We start from the raw sequence: 25191 nt of genomic DNA, 5'->3' as shown, positions 1-25191 counted from the left end.
GTGCCCCGACCCGATGGAGGTCGACCCTTCGGCCCCTCCTGTCTCTCTACTAGCACATACACCGCATGTTGGCGTGCACCCTGGACTAGGTTTTCAGGCATTTCCTAGCTCCCCTTGGACGGAATGGCAGGGTGCGGGTGGCACAGCCTCGCCTGTTGTTAGGCTCCCCACCTTGTCGCATACGTCAACGTGGGGTCCTCCCCACGGCGGGCGGAAGTCTTATAACACAACCGTACGCCAATTTGCGGGGGAGGAATGTGGTGTCACCGCCAGACACCACACTTGCTAGGTGGTAGCCTTTAAATCGGCCGCGGTCCGGTAGTATACGTTGGACCCGCGTGTCGCCACTATCAGTGATTGCAGACCGAGCGCCGCCACACGGCAGGTCTAGAGAGACTTCCTAGCACTCGCCCCAGTTGTACAGCCAACTTTGCTAGCGATGGTTCGCTGACAAATTTCGCTCTCATTTGCCGAGACGATAGTTAGCACAGCCTTCAGCTACGTCATTTGCTACGACCTAGCAAGGCGCCATTATCAATTGCTATTTATCTTGTGATGCATGTACCGTCAGACTGATGTTCACCAATTGTGGATTAAAGTTAAGTATTCCAGCAGCTACGTACGTTATTGGCTATAGTAATTACCTTGTCCAGTTCCAGACCTCACGCCAGCCTGCGTGAGCTTAAAAGCGTGCCTTTCAGCTTTCACCTCGTAGTGGCTTGGCTGTCTTGCCAAGTCACAACAGTTTGGACCCTAGATACTAGGAAACCATGGTCCCAATTTCAATTAGTAAGACCTTATGGTAGGGTTTGAGTGTGGTGCAGACCCCCAAAACCATGGACCCAAGTTGTGAACAAGTCACTGTGCAAGCTGGTGGTGGCTCCATAATGGTGTGGGCTGTATTTTGAAATGGACTAGGTCCTCTGGTCCAGCTGAACTGTTCATTGACTGGAAATGGCTATGTTTGGCTACATGGAGGCCATTTGCAGCCATTCATCGATTTATTGTTCTGAAACAGTGATTGAATTTTTATGGAGGACAATATGCCATGTCACTAGGCCACAACTGTTTGTGACTGGTTTGAAGAACATTATGGACAATTTGAGTGAATGATTTGGCCACCCTGATCACCTGACATGAATCCCCTTGAACATTTATGGGACATAATCGAGAGGTGAGTTCATGCACAAAATCCTGCACTGGCAACACATTTGCTGTTGTGGATGACTGTAGAGGCAGCATGGCTCAATATTCAACCTCTAACGACTTGTTGAGTCCATGCCATGTTGAGTTGCTCTACTGCGCTGTTGAAAAGGAGGTCTGACCTGATAGTATGAGGTATACAATTACTTTTGTTAGGTCAGTGTAGAATGTGACACAGTGATGTCTGGGCAGCAGGAGAATATCACTGTGAGAGAAATGGGAAATGTCTTTCTAATTTCAGGGCATGAAAAGAGGTAGTCTGGCAGAGAACATGATTCTGTTGCTCCTGTCCTGAATGGTACTGAGTCATCAGAGGAGAGGATGCTCCTTTGTAACTGGTCAGTGAGTATTTGAGGAATGATAGGCAACTGTGGAGACAACACACATGAGATTTGTTCATAGACAAAGCAGGAATGGCAAATTCTGTAAACAAAGACCTCAGCAAGACCTTTGGTAATGTCAGGAGAACTGCCGGTCACTGTATAGAAGGGACTTCCTGGTGTTGAAAGGGTGGCAGCTGTTAAAATGGTGGTGTTGTTGGTAGTTGGTAAGTTTGATGTAGATGGAGATATTGATGGAGCCATCAATGTGGTAGAAGTCAACATCAAAGCATGTAATTTGTTGAGCTGAGGAGGACAAGGTGAAGCAAATAGGGGAGAAAGTGTTGAAGCTGCAGAGGAATCTGTATGGGTGTCCTAACCCTTTGTCCAGATCATGCAGACACTCTTAGTCGGTTTGAACCAGTTGAGATATTTAGGATTCTGGGATGCTACAAGGGTTTTCTCTACATGAGCCATGAATGGTTTGGCATAAGATGGCCCACGTCTGTGACCATGGCCATTCCCCAGGTTTGTTTATAGTGTGAGAATGTTTGAGCATGGCAGCCCCATTGTTTCTGTAACATTGTAACACCATGTATGTAACAGAGAAATGAATGCAATGAAGAACTTCCAGGGTGTATTGTACATAAATGAGCTTTATTTTTCTTTTGTATACCATGCCATGTTTCAACAGGAAGTTGTGATAGAAGATATCATTCCTATGCAAACAGAGTGTAAAGCCTAAAGTCACAAAAAATAACCAAACTACAATGGCATTGTTTAAATGTTGTATTCCCACAGTAAGAAATCAACATGTCATGAGGCAATCAAACTCTGCCCTCATGTTTTACGTAACTGATGTAGCTAAGAATTAGATTTATTACTTTTGGCACTTGACTCTGGGAGATTGAAAGTGAAACTTTAATTTTGAAGAGGGAATAAATTTCTTATGTGTTTATTTACTTTTACATATCATTCACGCCTCCTCTGCTTCATTTGTCATGCAATGAGTGTGAAGTAAGTAGCGTTACTATGTCTGCTTAAGAATGTCTTACCTGTCTGTGAACAGTAAAAGCAGGTCCAGGTTTCTTAACATCAAGTCGTTCACGGCGTTTGAAGCCAGCATCTAATTCATCCAGAAGATCATCGAGTTGTTGATCGACATCTACAGCTTCTCCTGCAATAGCATTATGATGTTCTCAGATTGCCTGGTAAGCACTCTTTTTTTATAGTGTATGTGAATTCTTTCAGTTAACACTATTTGTTCAGTTTTCAGTGAAAGGGGAAGTTTGTCATAATTTAGCTAGACCCAGGCAAACCAGATATCAATGATGCATGTGCCAGTACAGTATTGTTATCATTTAGAATGAGAGGCTGTTTCAAATGAAATAACATGAGTGTTCCTCTTGATGATTGTATTGGATTATGTAAGCAAACATTGCTGACTGAGAAGAGATAAAAATTATGGAAAAAAGAGAAATATGGTTCTTTTACATGAAGTATGAACACAGGTGTTACTAACTGGATTGAAAGGGAAGTATAAATGTTCTGAAGAGTTTGTAGGTAAGTGTCATTATTGTTAGTATTCATGAATTATTGTTTGTGTCATTTCAGTTAATTTAAATGTGGTCTGTAGATGAAGTATTATATATCAATAAAGAAAATGTTTTTTTTTTCTTTTTCTTTTTTTTTTTTTTTTTTCCTTTCATCAACTTATTTTTGCCAAATGCGAGAATTGCTACATCCTGTGTTGGCAATACTTCTTCTCTCAGTACCTGATGGTTTTTTGTGTGTTTTAAGCATAAGAAAGGTGGAAAATAAACATATAAATAATTTTTATGTGTTTTCAAACCAGTATGAGAGTACAGTGTAAATGTTGTAAAGCATAATTTTTCTGCTTAAAATTGTTTTGTATTTTCATCATGTTCCTTGTGTTACTATATGCTTGAAATATACAGCTAAATCAGATGTTACAGTTCTCAAACTGAAATTAATAAAAAAGAGAACTGTGGTATATATAAAAAAAGAGCACTGCATTTGTGTATATACATGTGACATGTATGTAATAGCACTACTGTAATTTCTTATGAGAAACCAGTAGCTGGAGCATAGATAGTAATGTCTTACAGCCGTAGTAAAGAGCAGAAACAGGTTGTGTATGGAAACAAGAAGTGTGCTGAATGTCATTATAAAACATCATTTTACTGGGCACTGTTTAAAAACTGTGAAGTTTGTTGATGACTCAAGCATAACAATCAAGGACCCAAACATAGCCATACCAAACATGGTCCACATGATACCTGAAGAGACCTACAATGGTTCGAAGCCAATAGATTGTCTTATAAAGAGACTTATATGGACCATAAAAAATCTTTTGTTTTTGTGTTTTTAAAAGACAAAGCTTTCTTTAAATGGTGCATTTTTTTACCGGCTTTCTGTGAATTGTTGTAACTGATGTAGCAGCAGCAACAGTTTTGTAAACAGAAGCTATCCAGTCAATCTACTGTTTAATTTAGCCTGTGTAAAGTACAAATAGCTTATATCAGTTTAATAATAGTCAATTATTAATGCAGCTTGTAAGAGTCCCTTCTCAGTGTGTGCCTTCCACAGGCATGAGTATTCTCCTTCACGATGAGATCCAGAAAATATGATGAAAGCATGAACTTGAAGCAATGTGGCAGAATGTGACGTGGTTGTATAGTCTGTTTCATGCCTTCAACCTAACTCAAAATAAAAATATGAAAAGCGGATTACAAAAGTAGAACAAGCTATTTTTTGATGGATAATGATAATAATTTTGCTACAATTTAATTTTGTAGAGAAGTGCATGTCCTGTTGCATTACTACACTTGATTGTTCATAAAAACTGTAGCTAATGTGGCAGTTTGAGACTGTAGTAGCAGTGATGTAAAGGAAATAAAGAATTTACAGCTTGTCAGAATATGACAGTTCTGTGACCCCAGATGAGTTAATTACTATAAAACATCATTGACTGTCTTTTGACAAAGTATCTAGGTTTCATTTACAGGTTCTTTTTGTCATTGTCTGCATAATTAACTGCTTTTGTTTTGATCTAGGCAATTTCACTCACCAGTGCAGTCATAGTATTTTACTGGCAGAACTTTGATACCAACCGCTGCCAAGGCATAATTAGGTTTAATGCTTCATTAAATAAAATGCATCTAATTATAGGCACATCACATTTCATGAAGAATAAGAATCTTACTTAACAAGTCCACTTTGCAGCTTCTGTTCCTCCCATTACTTTCACATACTAGAAAAGGAGAACATAAAAGAAGGAAAGGAAACTTATTAATTCTGTCTGCAAGTTTGTGCCACGATTCAGTGCAATTGTGATTTTCAAATGAGTGTTTGGAGCTATATTTGCTGTAGAATTTGAGTGTTAGAAGATGCTGAAAATGTTTTAGTAGCTCAAATTAATGGAAGGGCATAAATGAATTTACAGAAAGAATTCAATAAGAGATAAATTAGTTTATTGTTTCAGAACAGGTGTAACATACAGAGATGATTAGAAACAATTCCAATCTGATTCATAATAATTATAAAATTGAGACGTCTACATGAAAAGAGTAACTCAAATTAGTATTTGTGTTAACCATATGGAAGCATTGCTGAAATGCTCTGTTCTACAGTCATTCTTCTTTGTAATAAATGTGTATATCTCTTATTTTATAGTTTTACACAGTTTCTGTTACTGCAGTTGATATTACAAATCTATTGGTGAGGCCTAACTTTAAAACTAACTGCAAATTTCATGTCCATAACAGTCAGACTAACAGAGCTGGTAGTATATATCCACAATGATATGTTGAAATTGTTACATTTCAGAGTAATCATTTCCTATCATAAGCTGCTCATTATGACACAATGTCTTTAATTACAACTCTACACCATTTGTTTTAGTAACAAAGTGTCTTTCTAATAAATGATTTAAAATTATATTTACATGAAATCATATTTACACACAAATTAAGAAAGTAATACAGTGGGAAGTTGTTTTTCAAAAGTACAACAGGTATTTGAAAGTTTTGCTTTCAAAATGTGGACTCTATGATGTTGTATTATACTTCTCTTCAAATTTAATTCCTTTCATGTTATAAGATGTTACATAGCTTCCTTGTACCACTACTAGTAGTGACTGAAGCTCAAGATCTGTCTTTTCTTTGACAGTTTAAAAAAATGTGATACAGAATTTCATGAGAGTAAGGAAAATCGATTTATGGTAACAAGATGATCAGAACAGGTGAAAGAAGATATACTGTCACTCAAGTATGTGATTTTAGTCTTGTGTCTTAAGAAACTTTATAGAATCTTATTTTGCAGTGTTGTAGATAAAATTTTGACATGTATCATGGTGTTCAGAATCTACCATGCAGTATTTCCCAAGTAAATGAATGTCTACAGTTGAGTAGATCGTGCATAATCACATTATGTTAGTTTAGTAGTATTTGTCACTTTTCAGTGTTATTTTGTAGGTGTATGAAGTGAACATGAATTATCTCATGAAGTATTTGATTCATTGTGATTTCTAAGTTGTATTCACTGTAAAATAAGAAGAAAATACTGCACACACTGTTTCATTGTTCAAAAGGACTTCAATGTAAACATGTACATTCTGAAGGAAGGTAAGGAACTACAATATAATTAAAAAGATGTGTAAAGATGTGATGATTATTGCATGAATGAAGCTACAAAAATATTTTATTAACAAAAACATTTACTTGGTTCCTACTTGACAGACATTAAATGCCGTGAATAACTGTCAAAAACTGAACATTGTTTCTATGAGTAAGCAGATCATTTGAGAAAGTAGTTTTCCATTCCAAAAACTGAAAGAGTGTTTAATAGTTAATTTATAATTGTTTGAACTCAGTCATAGCATGAACTAATTTACTGGTAAATTTAGTTTCCTCATTCTGGAAAATTTTATGTCATTAATTTTTTTGCAAATGATAATAAATAATATTAGTTGTGAGTTACTGGAAGCTAAACAAGAACAGAAAGGTAGAATTTTGCACTGGTTTTTGATACCATCAGTACATTTAACAAATTATAATTGTGAAACATTTAAAATTGCCATGTACTAATGGTGTCATCATTTGTTATTACAGTTGCTTTTTGTTCCAACTTATAAGCTTATTTTCTTATATTGTCTTTTTAATAAGAAATATGTATTGTAACTGTAGAAATGTAAGTTTTGTCACCAAAACTAATTCCAGGTACAGCATCTGTGTGAACTTTGATATGTATAAATGGCGTGTGTCGAACAAACCTATAATTGTACAAATATTTTTTAGTTAAATGGGGTATTATACCTGATTTTATGTTTTGTACAGTATTATGAAAGTAATAACAGTATACAGAAGGCAAATGCACAACAGACCAAGTCCATGCATGATGGAGGCAGAATTGTATACATAGCAGAGTTGAAGAAGAAGAGCAATATTATGCAATGCATTGAAAAGATGTGAAGTCAAAAACATAGTGTGAAGAGAGAGTACATTCACTGTTGTAGGGAGATGGTTACACTGCAAACAAAAGCTATATCATTCATAGAAAGCAAAATATTGTGATTAAAAGTTGCAAGAGCCAGAAACAGAAACAATATACCCAGAAAGCAGGCACATTTGATGGGCAAAAATAGGACTGCAAAATGGAAAAAAGGAGCATACAGAATGAGAAACTGCCACTTCTGGGGGAACTTCTCTGATGTGCAGGTGACAAAACACACATTTTTCAAAGAAAATAAGCAATAGGAAACTATTCATAGTGATGTAAGGATAAAAGAGAAAACTTTTTGTTATTACAGACTGCAGAATTTACATCTAAGTCAGTATGTAGAACACTGTGGACTCCTATTAACTATATGTAAGTTGATATGTGTCAACATGTGCCATCTGTATAAACCATACCCTACTTGCTTGTGGCACTAGCAAGAAGCCCACTGCACTGAACCCAAAATACTTTTATTCATAGCATATGAACTTAAGAAAAGGATTATTGCATCATTTTTAGCATCTTGTAGCTTTATTGCACTGAGCTCTGTTCTCAAGAGTCAGTGTATTTTACATTATGAAAACCATGAGAATTTATTTCTTGGAACATTTCATTCTCCCTGTGCATTTCCAAAAATTTCTCCTATATTACGAATATGTCCACTTAATGCAGTTTTCCCCTTCAGTTTCTTTTCATTCTGTATTGACACTAAATTTCAGCTGAAACTTGAACCATCATATGGAACCCAATGCTTAATCAGTCTTCCTTTTACTTAGGAAGAGGGTTTGCCTTTCTCTCATCCTTGGTCATACTGTAGGAAATGTGTCAGTTGTTGTAGTAAAAAGGGAAAGCAATGGATCTACTCTCTATGACCATGCACTTTTATAGTGTAATTGGTAGTCCTTATACCTCAGATTTAATTGTTCAATCAAAAGTACTTTCTCAATTATAACAAATCTTTTAGAGTTGTTAGCTTATAGTGTGAATTACCCTGGTTACTCTGTACATGTATGGTGTGTTTCTTGTGGAATAGTGAACATTTTTTGTGTTACTATTTTTGTTGAAGACCTGAAATGCACATATTTTAGTAAAATGTGCCACTCACTTGAAAAAAATCCATCAATAGAAATTAAGACAATCTGCATTAGTGAGCATATAGCCACAGTTGTGGTTCATTCCCAGTACCCTTTTACACTGAACTGAAAACAATGTAACATGCAGTGCATTATTCATTGGTTATGTAGATGTTATTTTGGAAGTTCTTATATTACATTTGATACTTATTTTGGAACCTGTGTAAAGAGGCATGCGAGTGTTTTGAATGTAGGCAGGAAAAAATGCAAGAGCTGTACTCGTATCATGATATATTTCATTTTTGCTTGCAAAGGACTGTTGATATTAAAAGGATATAAATTTAAAAATAGATAGTAGATAGTCTATGTGGCAAAGGGATATTCAAGCTCACAAAGTGCATAGTCTGAAAGTATCTACAAATAATAAGAGAGAAAGTAGGCCACACACAACACCAGGAATTGTAGAGTTAATCATTTAGTTGATGATCACTGGAAATGACAGCATAGAATGAAGATGATAATAGATTCACATCAGCACCCAGTGTAGATGACTTGTTTTAACAGAATTTCTGATATCAAACAACATAGGCTCAAGAGAGAAAATGCTAGAAACCAACTGTTTAAAAAAATTATTTGTCATACTAAATATTCCACAGACTCATTTTTCTAAGACTGGAACAAGTAAGAAAAATCATACATCACATAATGTCGACTGCTTGAAAGGCAGTTAAAGAAGAATTGTGTTACATGACGATCTATAGCAATATTTGTTGCTTACAACTGTGGCTTTGTTAGTAAGATTTCCAGGTAGTTTCTTCTGTAATTTCAGGAAAACTGGGAAACTTGGTATATTTAATGGTCTTTAGTACTTTCTCATCACTAGTGGTTCTATTGTTTGGAGAAATTCTTGAATATAGTGTATGTGTGGGTGAGTTTGTGTGTGTGTGTGTGTGTGTGTGTGTGGTGTGTGTGTGTGTGTGTGTGTGTGCATGTGTGTGGTGTGAGCACATTTCTTCTGTGTTTTCCTTTGTTTTCATCTCTTCTTTTAATTTCTCTTTCCTAATGTATATATTGACAAACAGCACAAATTTACGCTAAGACCAGTTGTTTCAGAATGTTGGTGGCCATTTACTTTTAATGCCCAACATGGTTTTGCTAAATTATTTTTGTTTTTGTTTATAAAAAGTTGAAAATGAAATTAGGAGATAATATCTACAGAATCTTTAGTAGGGAGTTATTAGAAATATTAGAAAAATCTTAAGAAAAGTATAATAAAACATCTTCAAGCCAAAATCACCAATAGATATATTTGATATGAGTATTCTAACACACATGTGGAAGATACTCTTGTGCGTATAAGTAATCCTTATAGAAATATACCACATACTGTTTCAGCAAAAACCTTCCAAATCACATTATTGAAATATAACTAACACATAAAAATATAGTATTACATAGTGTAAACATGACAATATAAATAAAAGCAGTGCCTGAACATTCTACTAATCTTCATACCCAATGCAGTTCAGAGACATTTCGCACATCTGTGAATTAAACCTTTGCACAGTTGTTGATTTAAAGAAAGAATATCCAGTCCTATACATAGACATATACTACTTTGACTGAAAGTCATATTTCAGTACGTACAGAACAGAATACAGCCATATTCTAATTTAATTATTGTGTTAAACAAGCGACAATCACTTATACATCCTCAGAATATTTGCAGTGTTTGTTTATATCTTTCTCTCTCTCTCTCTCTCTCTCTTTGTGTGTGTGTGTGTGTGTGTGTGTGTGTGTGTGTGTGTGTGTATGCACATGTTCCTATGTATGTATGTGTTATAAGCACATTTGAGAGAGAGCGTGTGGATTGTTGTGCTACATTAGTTGATACAGCAAGCATATTGCATTCAAGCAGAAAGAAATAATAAAAACACATGTTTTGTGTACTGAACATTCATGGACTACATTATTACACAACATCTTTACAATTTAAATAGTTAACTAGTATTTGGGTCTAAATTATCTCAGCCCCTATCAAAGCATGAGGCTTAATACCACATAAACTGGTCTGATGTACCTATTGGCCTGCAGCCTATTGTTAGTGCTGATGACAGTACTACTTGATTATCTTACTGAAAGACTCTCATAGGAATACCTTGGAGTACAGGTCCACCTTCTGTGTACCCTGCACGGTCGCGGGTCTCGTAGCCCTGGCGGAATTGTTCAGGAGTGTTATATTCACGAGAGAAGCTGCTGGGAGCAGCTCTCTCCTCCACTGTCGGTAAGTCCACACCCAAGATGTTGCGCCAAGATGCCACATCTGGGTTGGCCTCAAAAATTCCAGGAATTCTTTCTGCTTTCTTTGCAACTATTGTACGATAATTGCCATCTTCATCTAGAACTTCAAACAGAAAAGAAAAATTGCAGTTATAACAGTGAAAATTTTTATTATAAGTGGTATATAATTACACAGAATGATGTATAACTACAGTTAATATTGACAATTTCATGTTCAAAGTTATAAAGGACTTCATGAAGACTCATTGTTGCATATAATCAGAGGGAAATTAATCTATGTGATTTCACATATTGTGAGTCTCTTTCCACCATTATCTAAAGAGCATTTATGTAAGCTGCCCTAGTACATATGGAAACAAATGGTGACATTTTCCAGTGATGTTACAGAGAAAATAATTGTGATTATTTTTTATACTCAATGATAATCAGGTACAGAAATAACCATTGTAATGTACATATGTTGATGGAGTAATAATATATAGTTAACTACATAATAATGTATAGTTAAAAAACATAGAGACTTGAGAAATTTGTAAGTCCTATTTAATTATGCAATGGGAATTGGCATGAAAGCAGAAATACTCGGAAATGTGTGGCTGTCATGGACTGGTTAACTAACTATTATTGCACTTGGATATGAGAGTTTTTGTATTCTTGGTGTCGTGACAGGTGTCCATCCACTTGGCAATTTGGATCACAGTGTCTATGCAACATGACACTTGTTTCTATGGTATCACTCTCACATGGGAAGTGTCCAGGTTGTCATGTGAGTGCTTCAGGCCAGTGAGGTGCAGTTAGCTGGTGTGGCAGTCTCTCTTCATCGTGTGGTATGACTTCTGCAGGACAGTGACAGATTTTTTTGTAATGAGTGCCAGAGACAGCTTTTTTAGACCAGTAGGTCTTTCCAGTTTGTATGTCAGATAGGCTATTGGATGCCTACATTTATGGAACAAATTGGTCAATTGGGGCTTGCAATGACTTTGTTGATGAATAGCATGAGGAACAAAATTGAATCATGGGTGTTACTTTAGATTGCTTGTCTTTTACGTTTGTTGTTACCGGTGCAGATTGTTGCTGTCATTACATTGCTGAATTGGAATATGAGTCAGTGCTTTGTGTGGTTTACTCTCACTCAGGTTCAGGCATCATGTCTATTTAACTAAATTTGTGAATGTTAGGCTATAGGGTGGCATAGTTTTGTTGTGAACAATGAAGTTACTAATGATGTTACAACTATGAGAATTGAGGTTCCACATAAATCCTTTTTCTACTCCGAATTTGGTATAACTGTATACTAAAGTGACTGTGGCTTGCTGACCACAGGTCGGATAATGGTGTGTATTACTTCATACTATGTAGCATCAATGGAATGGAGTGTTTATCAATGTTATGCTATCTGAGCACTGGATAAGTGATTTCCCTACGCTTTGGTATTGTTCTGCTAACTTGGCTTCAAAGCAGTTGCTTCTAGGTGCTGGTGGATTTAGTTCAGCCTTCCCTAATGGCCTGTTGATGCAACTTGCTTTTGGTACCCCATATGGTGAACGATGCTCATGTTTGAAGATTGGAGTCATTATTGCTAGAAAGTGGCTGAAAATTGTTATGAAATATGCAAGCAGAACATGGTGTTATTGTGAAGATGCTACCCTGTGAGTGTGTCTGAACATTTGTTTATGCCCTCAGTGCTGGCTCTCATGAAAGGCATTAACAGTCCTGCTTACCGGTGTTGATTTGGTTTACACTAATAGAGCACCAGCTCTCTGGTTCCATAGTATAAGCTACAAGTCATGTGGCCACAATGAAACTAATTAAAATTGTTTGCAGCTCTTGTTATTACATGACTTCAAGCTATAGTGTTCCTTTTCAAATTATCAAAACATTTTAGGAGTCCATTTTAAAGTTATAATTTTTTTATGGTCCAAAAATTCAGGTTTAAATATCTCAATCAGTTTAGAATTCTGAAGTTTCATAATTGTAGTAGTTTGAGTTGTTTTAAGCTGAAGAGAGGATTGTTGCCAAATATTTGAGAGTTCATAAATCACAGCATCTTTGCTAAACGACTTAAGCCTGCCTCCTGTCTTCTATGGCAGGCACCAGAAAATAAACTGTTGTTGCCGCTGCCAGTTAAAGGTCTGCAACTTATATGGATCTCTGTTTCAGAATACATTGCAGGTCCTTGCTGTGAGAGCCTGCATCTACGTCTACATACATACTTCGCAAGCCACCCGTATGGGGAATGGTGGAGGACACCCTGTAGCACTAATTAATCAGTTGCTTTACTTATGCAAAATGACTTTCTAAATGCCTTCACATGAGCCTTAATTTTTCATATGTTATCTTCATGGTCTTTATGCATAATCTATATTGGTGGCAGTACAATTGTTCTGCAGTCAGATGCCAGTTCCCTAAATTTTCTCAGTAGTGTTCTTCTAAACAAATGTCACTTTCCCTCTAGGGATTCCCATATGATTTACCAAAGCATCTCTGTACCACTTAACATGTTTTTCAGACCTACTGGTAACAAATCTATCAGCCTGCGTTTGAAATGCTTTGAGGTCTTCCTTTAATCGGACCTAGTATGGATCCCAAAACATCAAGCAGTTCTCAAGAGTAGGCCACACTAACATCCTATGTGTGATCTTTACAGATGAACCACACTTTCTCAAAAATCTCCCAATAAATCAAAGTAAATCATTCACCTTTCCTACCACAATCCTCACATGCTCATTCCATTTCATATCACATTGCAGCGTTAACTCATGTATTTATACAACATGACTGTGTCACGCAGGATGCTACTAATACCGTATCCAAACATTATGGGTTTGTTTTTCCTACTCATCCACATTAACTTACATTTTTTCTACGTTCTGAGATAGCTGTCGTTTATCATGCCAGCTAGAAATTTTATCTAAGTAAACATGCATCCTCCTACAGTTACTTATCTTTGACACCATACTGTACATCATAGCGTCATCAACAAAGAATCACAGACTGCTGCCGCCATATCCACCAGATCGTTTGTGTATATAGTAAATAACAGTGGTCCTACTGCACTTCCTTGGGGCACTCCTGACAATACCCTTGTCTCTGATGAACACTCACTGTCAAAGACAACATACTGGGTTCTATTACTTAAGAAGTCTTGAAGCCATTTGCATATCTGGGAACCTATTCCATATGCTCGTACCACTGTTAACAGTTTGCAGTGTGGCACCATTGATCTCAAGAAAATTCATTACATTTGAAATGAGAATATGTTCAAGGACTCTGCAGCAAACCGATGTTAGGGATATTGGTCTGTAATTTTGCAGATACATTCTTTTACCCTTCTTATAAACAGGAGTCATCTCTGCTTTTTTCCAATTGTTTGTGACTTTGCACTGCACCAGAGATTTAGGATAAATCCAGGCTCAGTAAGGGGCCAATGCCGTAGAGTGCTCTTTGTGAAACCATATTGGGATTCGATCCAGACCTGGTAATTCTTTTCAAATCTTTCAGTTATTTCTCTATGTAAGAGCTGCTTATTACTATGTTGTCCATAAGAGAGTCTGTTTAGTGGTCAAATTGTATAATTCTCATGCATGAACAATTTCTTAAATGTGAAATTCAAAACTTGTGCTCTTGTTTTGATATCTTCAACTGCCACACCAGACTGGTGAACGATTAACTGGATGGAAGCCTTAAGCTCACTTATCAGTTTTACGAAGGACCAGAGTTTTCTCAGGTTCTCACCTAGATCTTTTGCTAAGGTATGGCAGTGGTAGTTGTTGTTTGCTTCATGCATAGATCTTTTCACAGACACAAAAATCTCTGCTGACCTTTGCCTGTCATCATATGTGCATTCTCTGAGGCAACAGCTTTTTCTTCCTCAGCATTTTCCAAGTTTCACTGTTAAACTATTGTGGGTCTTTCTGTCCTTAATTCCCTTACTAGGCACAGAGTTATCCAGGCCACAATTTACAATTTGCTTACACTTTTCCCATAATTCCTCTACATTATATTACTGGAACTAAGTGATGTCATTTCATTGTCTAAGTGAGATGTTAACAACTGTTTAGCTGCATTTTCAAGCAGAAACATTCTTCTAGCCTTCTTGACTGATTTACTAACTTTCATAACCATAGTTACTATTATGACATCATGATCACTAATGCCCATCTCTATACTGATGCTTTTGATAATGTCTGGCCTGTTTGTAGCTACTAGGTCTAAGATATTTCCATTGTGTGTGGGCAAGTGAACTAGCTGCTCAAGACAGTTATCAGAAAAGTTGTTTGAAAGTACTTCACAAGACTGTCTGTAACTGCCTGGAATGAATCCATAGATGCCCCAGTCTGTATTCAGTAGGTGACAGTCGCCTCGAACTAGTACAACATGATCTGGGTATTTACATGCTATTGACCATAGACTTCCTTTGAATGACTCTAGAACTGTCACAGCGGAATTGGGTGGGTGGTAAAAAATCCAACAATTAACTTGGTTCCACATAGGCCTGTTATATGCAACCATTTAACTTCACTGTCACACTCAGCTTTGCCCTTAACAGAGAAAATATTTTTGTCAACTGCAATGAACACTCCCTCTCTTATGGCATTTAGTCTGTGTTTCTGATATATGTTCCATGAGTCGCAAAATATCTCCCAATTTTCTGGTTCAGGTTACAGCCAGCGCTCAGTCCCAAGGATAATTTGAGTTCTAGAACTTTCCTAAAGGGCAGTAAATTTGGGAACTTCGTTGTGAACACTTTGACAATTTACTGATAAAATTTTGACAGTTGAAATGTTTACTCTGCAGATGAGTTGGTGCATAGTGTTTTTCCATGTTTCATAGACACAAAATATACGCATAACAGAGACTTTAGTCATCAATAAGATATTATCATTTTCTATTTACAACAGTCTTCCAGTGCTGGGGTAAATTTTGCAATCCAAGACAGTATAAATAAAAAGCAAATGCGGGGCAGCTAAGGTGAATTGGCTGCAGAAAAAAAGATGAAGAAATCAAGAAAGAAATGGTTGTCAAGGGGAATGATTCAGCATATAGAAAAGTGAAAACAACCTTCAGTAAAATTGAAAGCAAGGGTGGTAATGTCAAGAGTGCAATAGGAATTCCACTGTTAAACTCAGAAGAGAGAGCAAGTAGGAGGAAAGAGTATGATGAAGGCATCTATGAGGAGGAGGACTTGTCAGATGGCATTTTAGAAGAATAATAATTGGAGTTGATAGAGATGACATAAGGGATCCAGTATTAGAGTTAGGATTTAAAAGAACTCTGAAAGATTTGAGATCAAATAAGGTAGAACAAAAAGATAACATTCCACCAGAATTTCTAAAAGTCGTTGGGGAATCTGGCAACCAAATGACTGTTCAAGTTGGTCTGTAGAATCTGCGAGACTGGCGACGTATCAGACTTTCATAAAAATATTGTCCACACAGTTTCAAAGATAGCAAGGGTCGACAAGTGTGAAAATTATCAAATTGTCACCTTAACAGCTCCTACATCTAAGCTGTTGACAAGAATAATATACAGAAGAATGGAATACAAAATTGAGGATCAATTAGATAACAATCGCTTTGGCTTTGTGAAAGGTAAAGGCACTGAAGAGGCAGTTCTCATGGTGCACTTGACAGTAGAAGGAAGGTTGAGGAAAAATGAAGACGTGTTCATAGCATATGTTCACCTAGAAGACAATGTAAAACAGTTGAAGATTTTCAAAATTCAAAGAAAAATAGGAGTAAGCTAGTGGGAAGGAAGGGTTATATGCAGCATGTACAAGAACCAAGAGGGAACAAAGAATGACGTGTTCTGGTTAAAAAGGGTATAAGACAGGGATTCAGTCTTTTGCCCTTACTGTTCGATCTATTCATTGAAGAGGCAATCATGGATATAAAATAAAATATTACAATTCAGGGCAGGAGGATATCAGTGATAAGATTTGCTGATAGCATTGCTACAATCTGTGAACATGAAGAAGAATTGGATGGAATGATTAGTCTAATGAGTACAGCATACAGATTGAGAGTAAACTGGAAAAAGACAAAGGTAATGAGATGTAACACAAATGAAATACTTTGAAACTTAACATCAAAATTATGGATCACAAAAAAAAATGAAATTAAGTAATTCTGGTACCTAGACAGCAAAATAACACAAGATAGATGGAGCAAGGAGGATATCAAATGGAGACTAGCATTGTCAGAAAGGGCATTCCTAGCAAAGAGATGTCTACTAATATCAAACATAGGCCTTAAGTTGAGGAAGAAATTTCTGACAATGTATGTATGGAGCACAGCATTGTATGGTAGTGAATCATTGATGTTGGGAAAAATGGAACAGGAGAGAATCAAAGTGTTTGAGATGTAGTGCTACAGAAGAATGTTAAAAAACAGTTGGACTGATAAGGTAAGGAATGAGGAGGTTCTCCTCAGAATTTTTGAAGGAAGAAATATATGGAAAACACTGATAAAAAGAAGGGACGGGATGACGGGACAGGTATCAAGGCATCAGGGAATTACTTCCATGGTGGGAGAAAGAACAGTAGAGGGGCAAAACTAAAAACTGTAGGGGAAGACAGAGCTTTTTTTTATGTGTAGAGATGAACTTTCTTCGATGGGTAATTTGTTGGACAGACTGTGTTTCAGTTTCGATGATTTTATCTTGTATGCCACCTATAGTGTTCTAGTAAACCATGTGGCAAGTGGTGTAGCTTATTCACTAAAGGCAAGCAATTAATTGTACCTAATTAATAGATGGAGCAATAATTAGCAGTACATGGAACTTTGAGTAGAAGTCATCTCTCAACTGTAATGAGTGGTAATTATGAATGGAAAACTTTAACGAATTTCAAAAATAATAATTTGGGCTTGTGAACTTTTATTGAATATATTGATTTGTTAAAGCAGTAAACTTTTTTTTAATGACACAGTTCCTGACGCCTTTTGATTATAAATAGAAAGTTAGGGCATTTTATTCCAGAGTAATGAGCTGGACTGTGGACTTGTGGACTGGAGATTATGGATAGCAGATTTCTCGATTACTTTCTGACTGTCTGCACAACTCTTGTAAATTGCAGTGGTATTTAAAATTGAAAAAATGTGTACTAAATGCAACAAAAATAAACAATGCCCCATGAAGCAATAACAGAACTCTTATCCCATCTTCCCAGAAATCGACATATCAGTTGCACTCCTGCACTCTCAACCCCACCCCATCTCCTTTCAAACATTAGATGTCTATCCTTTGGGGTCTTGTTAAGACCTCTAGAAATAAATATATGTCTAGAGATTGTATAAATGGGTTGGTTTCCTTTCTTTTAAAATAAGCACTACGTTCATATTCCACTGTAACAGAAAAAAATCTGATCCTATTTCAGTGCTAAATATTAAAAGATTGAACAACTTATTTCCAATTAACAAATGTATTAGAACTTTGGTAGGTTTTCATGAGAGCAGAAGGAACTAGACGTTTTATACAGTTCCAGGGTCGGCAGAAATGTGTTATCTATCAAAATGGGTGAAAAGAAAGAAAATGTAAAATTTTTGATACTTTTTGTTTAATGACTGAACTTTTTAATTCTATAATTTACAAATACTTAAATTTTCATGAGAAAAAAATGGGGCAGAAATACAAAACTCAACCAATTTCATATTGATGTGTTGAGCATACAACACTGCATAAACTGAATGTTACATGTAAAGAAAACTCACCAACAGGCACTTAAATTTCAGAAAATTTGCTATGAAAGTAGTTGAAAATTGATAATTGTTGGCCAAAATTGTCATGTATGTGACTGAAAAGGAGAGCACAAAAATGTGTTTGAGATTGAAAGAGAAATTTTGTATTAATAGAATCATCTATAATTCCTATAGTTCTTCATTATATGTACTGATAATGTTCCCATTCGTAAAAACATCATACTGAATTTTTTCTGGTCATTAATTAGGCAAAATCTTTCAAAACAGAATCTGAATCTATTGACTTCTAGGTGTCACTTTTAATTTGCAAAGATGATAGTCTAGTTAATTGGTTTTGAGAAAGTATTGACCTTAGATGTGTCTTTATCAACTTAAGTTTTGAAAAACTCCTTTCACCACTAGCCAGAGATTTAGGTGAAGTTAGGCTTTGTAAGTTTACAAACATATTGGAAAAATTGGCAATGAAATTGCCTTTTGTCTTGTAAGATAGTGGAGAAGATTTGGCACTAAGATCGAAATTTCATCATTTAGTTCTTTCACACAGATGTCACATTCATCGCCATCATTTAAAGGCTCAAGAGCCATGCATGCAGCTTTAAGTTTCCCTCTACCCCACATGTGCAGATTATGAATATTGTATAGGAGCGGACGCCCTTACTATGACCATCCATAAGCTCATATCCATCTTTTAGTGAGCAGATAGCTGTATATAAGGCAAAAATTTTACCTTAAAGAGTTGTCTGCATCTTTGTTAGGCTCATAGATAAATTGCTTCTTCACTCTTCTTGGCCAAATTTTCTCTTCTTTTTCAAAGTCTGAATGAATGATATCCAAGATTGTCAGTAAGCACTTTTATAATTGTTATCACACTTTTATTACACTCTCCTGACCTCATCTTCTTCAAAACACTCCCAAAACTTTCAGGTAGGTCCACAGCTTTGCTGATCCAATTGATCCTAACCATAATTTCTTACCAGACCACTGTACAACAGAGTCTGAATTATTGGAGCTTTCTTGCCATTCCAGTGCCACTGTTTCTTCCAAAAACATCTGATTTAGAATCATAACTACCTTCAGTATACTATTTAAAAGTCTCCAAGGCATCTACTCAGTTTTCCCGAAGGGTACCCCTGAGAAGTTTTGCAGCCAGATATATGATTCTTCAAAATACACCACTGATAGATAGATGCAGAAAGCAAATTGAAAACTTCTAGAATTCTACAAGAAAGCCGATAGCAACAGAATATTAGAGCACTGCATCATCCATGTTAAAGTTCAAAAAGCCCAAGTGGAACAAAAAATGCATGATACTTAAAGCTAGTCCTTTAAATGTGAGACCCCAAACAAACTATTCATAAGATATTTGTGAATATTCAGTTATAAACTGCCAATAACTTTAGTATGAAATGTTCATCTAGTTGTGCAACTATATTTAGAATGTAATCTTTTTGACTAAGCCCCATATAATTGGGCTCAAATTTCACCCTTGTACTACCTTAACTTATGTAGTCTTGATGACTGTGGTACATACATGATAGGCCATAGGGACATTTTTCTGCTGATACATGGATACGTCAAATGTGCAAGTGTGGCCCAAAATAGATTGGTTGACTACATCCTGTACTTTGGCTTCCAAGGTCATCTGACCTGTGGATTTCTCTGTCTGGGGTCAAAAGCCAAGTGTACAATAGCTCCACTGTACAGTTGTTCCACTGATGCATCTGAAGAACTGGTGCTGTAAATTCTACTGCCTTGAGAGGATTCACAAGATGATCTGGGTTTTTTAAACAAACAATAATCCTTTATAAAGAAAAATGCAGAGTTATCTCAAAATGTGAGGACAACACAGAGAACACCACATTTAATGGATATGAGTATACATTAAATTGTAACACCTAAAGTGTTGGAGTGGTATTGAATTTTTTGTTAAGGTAGGCTCTGGATGAAATATGCACCAAAGTAAATTGGGACTTAATTAAAAAGTTGATGTTTCAAACACAGTTATGCTAACTTGGACAACGTTGGATATTGAAGTCAGTGGCAAACCATATCCACACATTGGCAATTATCTTGCAACTGGATCATTCACAGTCCCATGTTTTCTGGAAGTTTTTTGCTCCTATTATCATATACGTGCAGCTATGTCACTTTCCTATGCTAATTAATTATATACCCTGTATACAAATGTTGTACATGTGTGCCTCTGGTGCTCCTCAAAGCTTGGTGCTCCAAATGGGCTCTTGTATTGTTTGAGCCTTAAACTGGCCTTGGAGAAGAGACAAAATGAGAAATGAAATATAAAAGGTAAGAGCTAGTGTGGTCACTCAGCAATAACTTTTAGGTACTCTCAACCTCTATCTCTTCATCACAATGTCATCATTTTTATGTCATTTCCTCTTATTAGCTTCTTGCATTTAACACTTAGCAGTTAATAGCAGTTTACAGAGGAGTGGCAGATTAGTGGAATTCTAGCAACAGGTCATACTTTACTTCAAGCTGAGATCTATGAACACTAACAGAGAGCAGCATTGCATACAGAATCATATTTACCATTGATTGGTTCTGGTGCGGTGATTGGTGGATAATATACTTCGTCAGCAAATTGGGGATGTGGATTGGCAGCACTTGGAGTAAATTTCACCACTGCCAAGCTTTGTGGAGCTGGCTGTAAGAGAACAAAATTTTTGTTGAGGTTAACATAGAAAATCACAGAATGCAATTGTAAAGTAACAACTCCTATGACACAATCATTTTACAGTAGCAATGTTTTCTAAAGCATAGCGTTTCTTTGTTGTGGACAACAAGGTATCAAAAAACTCTGTGGGTAATGAATAAAACATTTATAAAACTTAAGTGTATAATTCGGATTTCCATTTTTTGGACATGTTTCAGTCCTGAGTGAGTGATGTGCAAAAACACTGGTCTTTTAGTTTTTTTGCCTTGAGTTTAGCATGTCACTACAGTTGGCATTAGTTGCAAAGAAGGGGGGGGGGGGGCAATTATCCAGTGCATTGTTTCCAAACGCTATCCTAAGACTAACCTGTTTCACACATATCATTAAAGCCTAATGAGGATTTCAATCACACCCTCCTAAGTTCAAGTATGGTACCTTAATCATTACATCAACTGTCTCATTTTCAAGTTCTGAACAAGTACCAGTTATCTGAAAAAGTCTTAATGGATTTAAGTATTGTGTGTGATGTTTTGACTTTATTTTGAAAGTAAACAGGATTTAATGTTTGCTAGAGGTTTATCCATCTCCCGTTGAGTTTATAATGTATTTAATATTGTCTTTTCTGTACTCTGGATTCTCTAGTAATTTATGGTGTGAACATTATTAAATATCAGTTTCCTTCTAATTTAATAAACCCACCCCACTAGATGGGTGTGTTAAAGCACTTGCTTTCAGAACATGGTGAGTTGGACTGCCTCCGGTTTGAATCTGCCTCATGGATTAATGATGGGGATTGGTATGGTTTTAGGTCCTGTGCCTCCAATGCACAGTGTGCAAACACTGTGCAACATGTCACATATATCTGTGTGGTTACACTAGATGCTGACAGAAGCAGTCAACACATTACTCGCTGGGGCAGGAGCAGTAGGTTCAAAATGCCTTTTGGAGTGACATACTGATCATAATAATAGCCTGTAAGTGGGTATGAATGGTTCTCCCTGGAATAGGAGAAGTACCAGACCAGACAATACATGGCATTGGCTGGATCAAGGGCACTGGAAAGGAAGAAAGGAAGGAAGGAAGTTTCTTTCTCTTTCATACGTGCTGAACACAGGAAACCTGTCTGAGTGAAATTCATATCTCCTGTGTCCATTCTCTTAATCACTGTATCATCTCACTAAGTGATAAGTCAAGGAGTGTCATAGCTCAAGTAAGACTCAGATGTAGCTTCATCCAATGTCTAGGAAATATGGTACCAGCAAAAATAGTGTTTTTCTGGAGCTAATATAAACTCTTTCCCTGGTCCTGTAACATGACACCACATTGCTTAAAACCCTAAAATTGGAATGTATGTTTGCTGAATAAAAAGTTATTTAATCTTTTGTAGAGTTTTCTGGAGCAAAGAGAAGAAGAAAAACAATTACTCACATAGGGCCTAAAACTATTCTGTGACATACTACTGATCTGCATAATGAAAATCTTGTGAAGAAAAATGATTATAACTGTCAAGCAACACAGTAGGGAGCAGACAAAGAGTCTGGTATGCTGACCCATCAAAGAGATAAATACATTATTTCAGTGTAAGTTTGAAGAATTCATTAATATGTGATATATGTTGACTAGTCACCAGTGCACCCAGAGACATTTGTCTTGAAATCTCAAAATTATTTCATCATTCACAATGAAATTACTGTAATATAAACTGCTCTCTCATCCAGTTCCCCCCTTCACCCATTTCTACTGATGGATATGTCCTTGCAAGGAAGTATGCTTTATTTTGGGTGTCCAATTTGAGCCTTAACAGTTGGCCAGACTGAGATGGGGTAAAACTGGTAGTACACCATCACTGAAAACACAACTGATGTGAAAAATTACTGTCGTGGTAAAAGCAGATTTGAAGACTGGAGTGCCTCAAAATGGAGAGAACATTATTTTTAGAAACCTTATTTGCTTCAAGTAAAGAATGTGTCACAAAAAGAAGTAATTGTAGTTTTAAATACTATTTTCTCCATCAGCCTCTAAACATAATATCTATTGTACTCTACATTAAATTCTCCCAAATAAGACATATATCTAGTTAACTAAGAATAAAAATAAGGGAGACTACATGTCTTCATGCAGTCCAGGTTGTCAGACACTAGTATATGCCATCTGTGTTTCAATAATCAAACCACTTGTCTTGCTCCAGTCCTATTCACCAAAGTGTGATTCCTGAATGTGTAGGATGGCTTATGTTCTGGTTCTATTTTCCTCCAGACACTTACACATCAAAGACCAAATGATGTCTTGATCAGTTCTGTCTGTTCAATAGTTAAAGTGTAATCATTATTATTAAAGGAAAGAAGAGAGATAAAAAATAAACATTTTACTGCCACTACTCTTTGTTTCAGTCTGATTTAATGTGCATCTGAATTTAGTCACAGTGGATGTAATTCGACATATCATTATACACACATTTAACATTGACTGCCAGTCGATGATCGTCAGTAAAAAAGTGCTATTGAAAATAAATAATATTATTTTATTGAAACACTGAGTCTATATAGTCTCTGCCCTGTATCTATCACTATCAATGCATAAAGAAACTTTACTAGAAAACACTTCTTTAATACTTAAGTAACTGTATGGAACTGTGTAGCATCCACTTTTGGCAGTCATACATCAAAACAAATACAAATGAATGAAGATGTAGATACTAACCATTTCATCTCCTTCTATAGCTCCAAGTGCAGATTCTAAGTCTTGATCAGAGAGTGGGTCACATTTTGCATTGTCCCATGCCACACTGCAACATCACAATAATAATAAATTATATTAATTTTAACACTGTATCAGTAAATAACAAAATGTGCAAGATTTAATTACACATAATTCAGTTTCTAGAATTTAGCAAGTGGTTTTCATAGGATAGTTGATAACTCTATATATTTAGATTTTTAAACATTTCCATCACATTTTCTTGTGTATCAAATAAGACTATTCATATTGCTTTTATGTACATCTGCTACTCCTAAAAGTCCAGAATAATACAGATCTCACATGCACAAAAATATCAATGTACAACATGACATGATAATTTAAAATCCAATCTCTTTCTTGAGTGAACCTCAGTTCATTAATAATGTAGAACCTTGTATTTGTTTTACCAATCAGTGAAATTAGTAGATAATTCTATTTCATATATCCATGCATTATCAATACCAGGTGTTTATATGATACTTGCTGATTGGCCAGAATTGAGTAGTTACTCATTTGTCCAGTTTTCTCACAAGATAAATTTATGGTAAAGTGATTTACGGTTGAGAACTATAGGATCCCCCTGCATGGACAAGGCTGCTACCCAGCTAGTGACTGTTTATTGGATATTTATAAGGGCTCTTTAGATTAGGTGTCTCTGCATCAAGTCCATATAATGATAGCTGTAGGATACTTGAAGTATTAGTGTAATACCCAAGAAATGCCTATCCTCCCTCCACACACACACATCAGACTGTTAAAATCCTAGTGATCAATTGATGAAGAATTTGCAACAAATTTCTTGAGTTCATAAAACTCTTTGAATATCGAGTTACAGCTGACTAAAACCTGAAATTGGCAACTGTGAGATTTTTGGGAGTGGATCTAAGCATGTAATGAAGGGACAGGAGAATGGGAAAATAGAGGTGGTGCACTTATCACAGTCGATGAGAAACTCAAATCCCGCAAGTTAGGAATTAAAATGGAAAATGATATGGTTTGAGCAAGACTCAGTATTATGGTTGGCCGTAAACTTACAACTGGATCTTCCTGTCAACCACAAGGCTCACCCCCAGATGTTACAAAAAACTAAAAGTGAAACCTCATCCCCCACAAACATGATGTCATCATTGGAGCACATTTTAATCCTCCAAGAAGTGAGAAGTAATTACAGTTTTCTAAGTAGTGGGTATGAGAGACAACTTACTTAAGTCTGAATGAGTCTAGCAGCTGCTGGAGGACGCATTGTGTGTAGATATGGCTCCAACGGTAACCGAGCGAGAAGAGTCTTGACATCTCGCGGTGTAGTGCCCGTAGAGCCTGGTGCCCCAAAGGATGTCTGCAACACACAACACAAGCCCATCTCTGTGGAGAACACACAGCTTCAGATGTATGTGACAAAAGCACAAAACAATGATCCATTAAATTTTCATTTCTTTATATGTACCAAAGTTACAGTGGCTGCATGTAGGAACATAAGCGGATCCACATATGACATGATTTTTTTTTAATTTTCAACCCAGAAAGACCACACCAATAGATAAATATCTCTTACATTGTTCCTGTCATTATCCCGAACAGCATCTCAGCAACTGCAAAATAAAGCATTAAATATAGTGGATAAATTTGTAGCAATTTTGGATGTTACTACATCAACACACTGGAAAGGG

The 25191-nt window shown here is 36.3% G+C and overlaps 1 protein-coding gene across 2 annotated transcripts in view; it reads right to left on the bottom strand.

Annotated features, from left to right (window-relative positions):
- LOC124607222 (receptor-type tyrosine-protein phosphatase N2) overlaps positions 1-25191 on the bottom strand; it is a 445587-nt gene that overhangs the window by 172125 nt on the left and 248271 nt on the right. For both annotated transcript variants that reach the window (XM_047139493.1, XM_047139494.1), the window contains exons 4-8: positions 24729-24860; positions 23486-23570; positions 20662-20776; positions 10272-10517; positions 2579-2700 (exon numbers count right to left, since the gene is read on the bottom strand). In XM_047139493.1, coding sequence (XP_046995449.1) covers positions 2579-2700; positions 10272-10517; positions 20662-20776; positions 23486-23570; positions 24729-24860 — 700 coding nt within the window. The remainder of the gene's footprint in view (positions 1-2578; positions 2701-10271; positions 10518-20661; positions 20777-23485; positions 23571-24728; positions 24861-25191) is intronic.

This window comes from Schistocerca americana, chromosome 3 (genome assembly GCF_021461395.2).
Source record: "Schistocerca americana isolate TAMUIC-IGC-003095 chromosome 3, iqSchAmer2.1, whole genome shotgun sequence".
In the NCBI taxonomy this organism is placed as follows: Eukaryota; Metazoa; Arthropoda; class Insecta; order Orthoptera; family Acrididae; genus Schistocerca; species Schistocerca americana.
The sequence above is the reverse complement of the archived record's forward strand: the minus strand, read 5'-3'. Positions and strand labels throughout refer to the sequence as shown.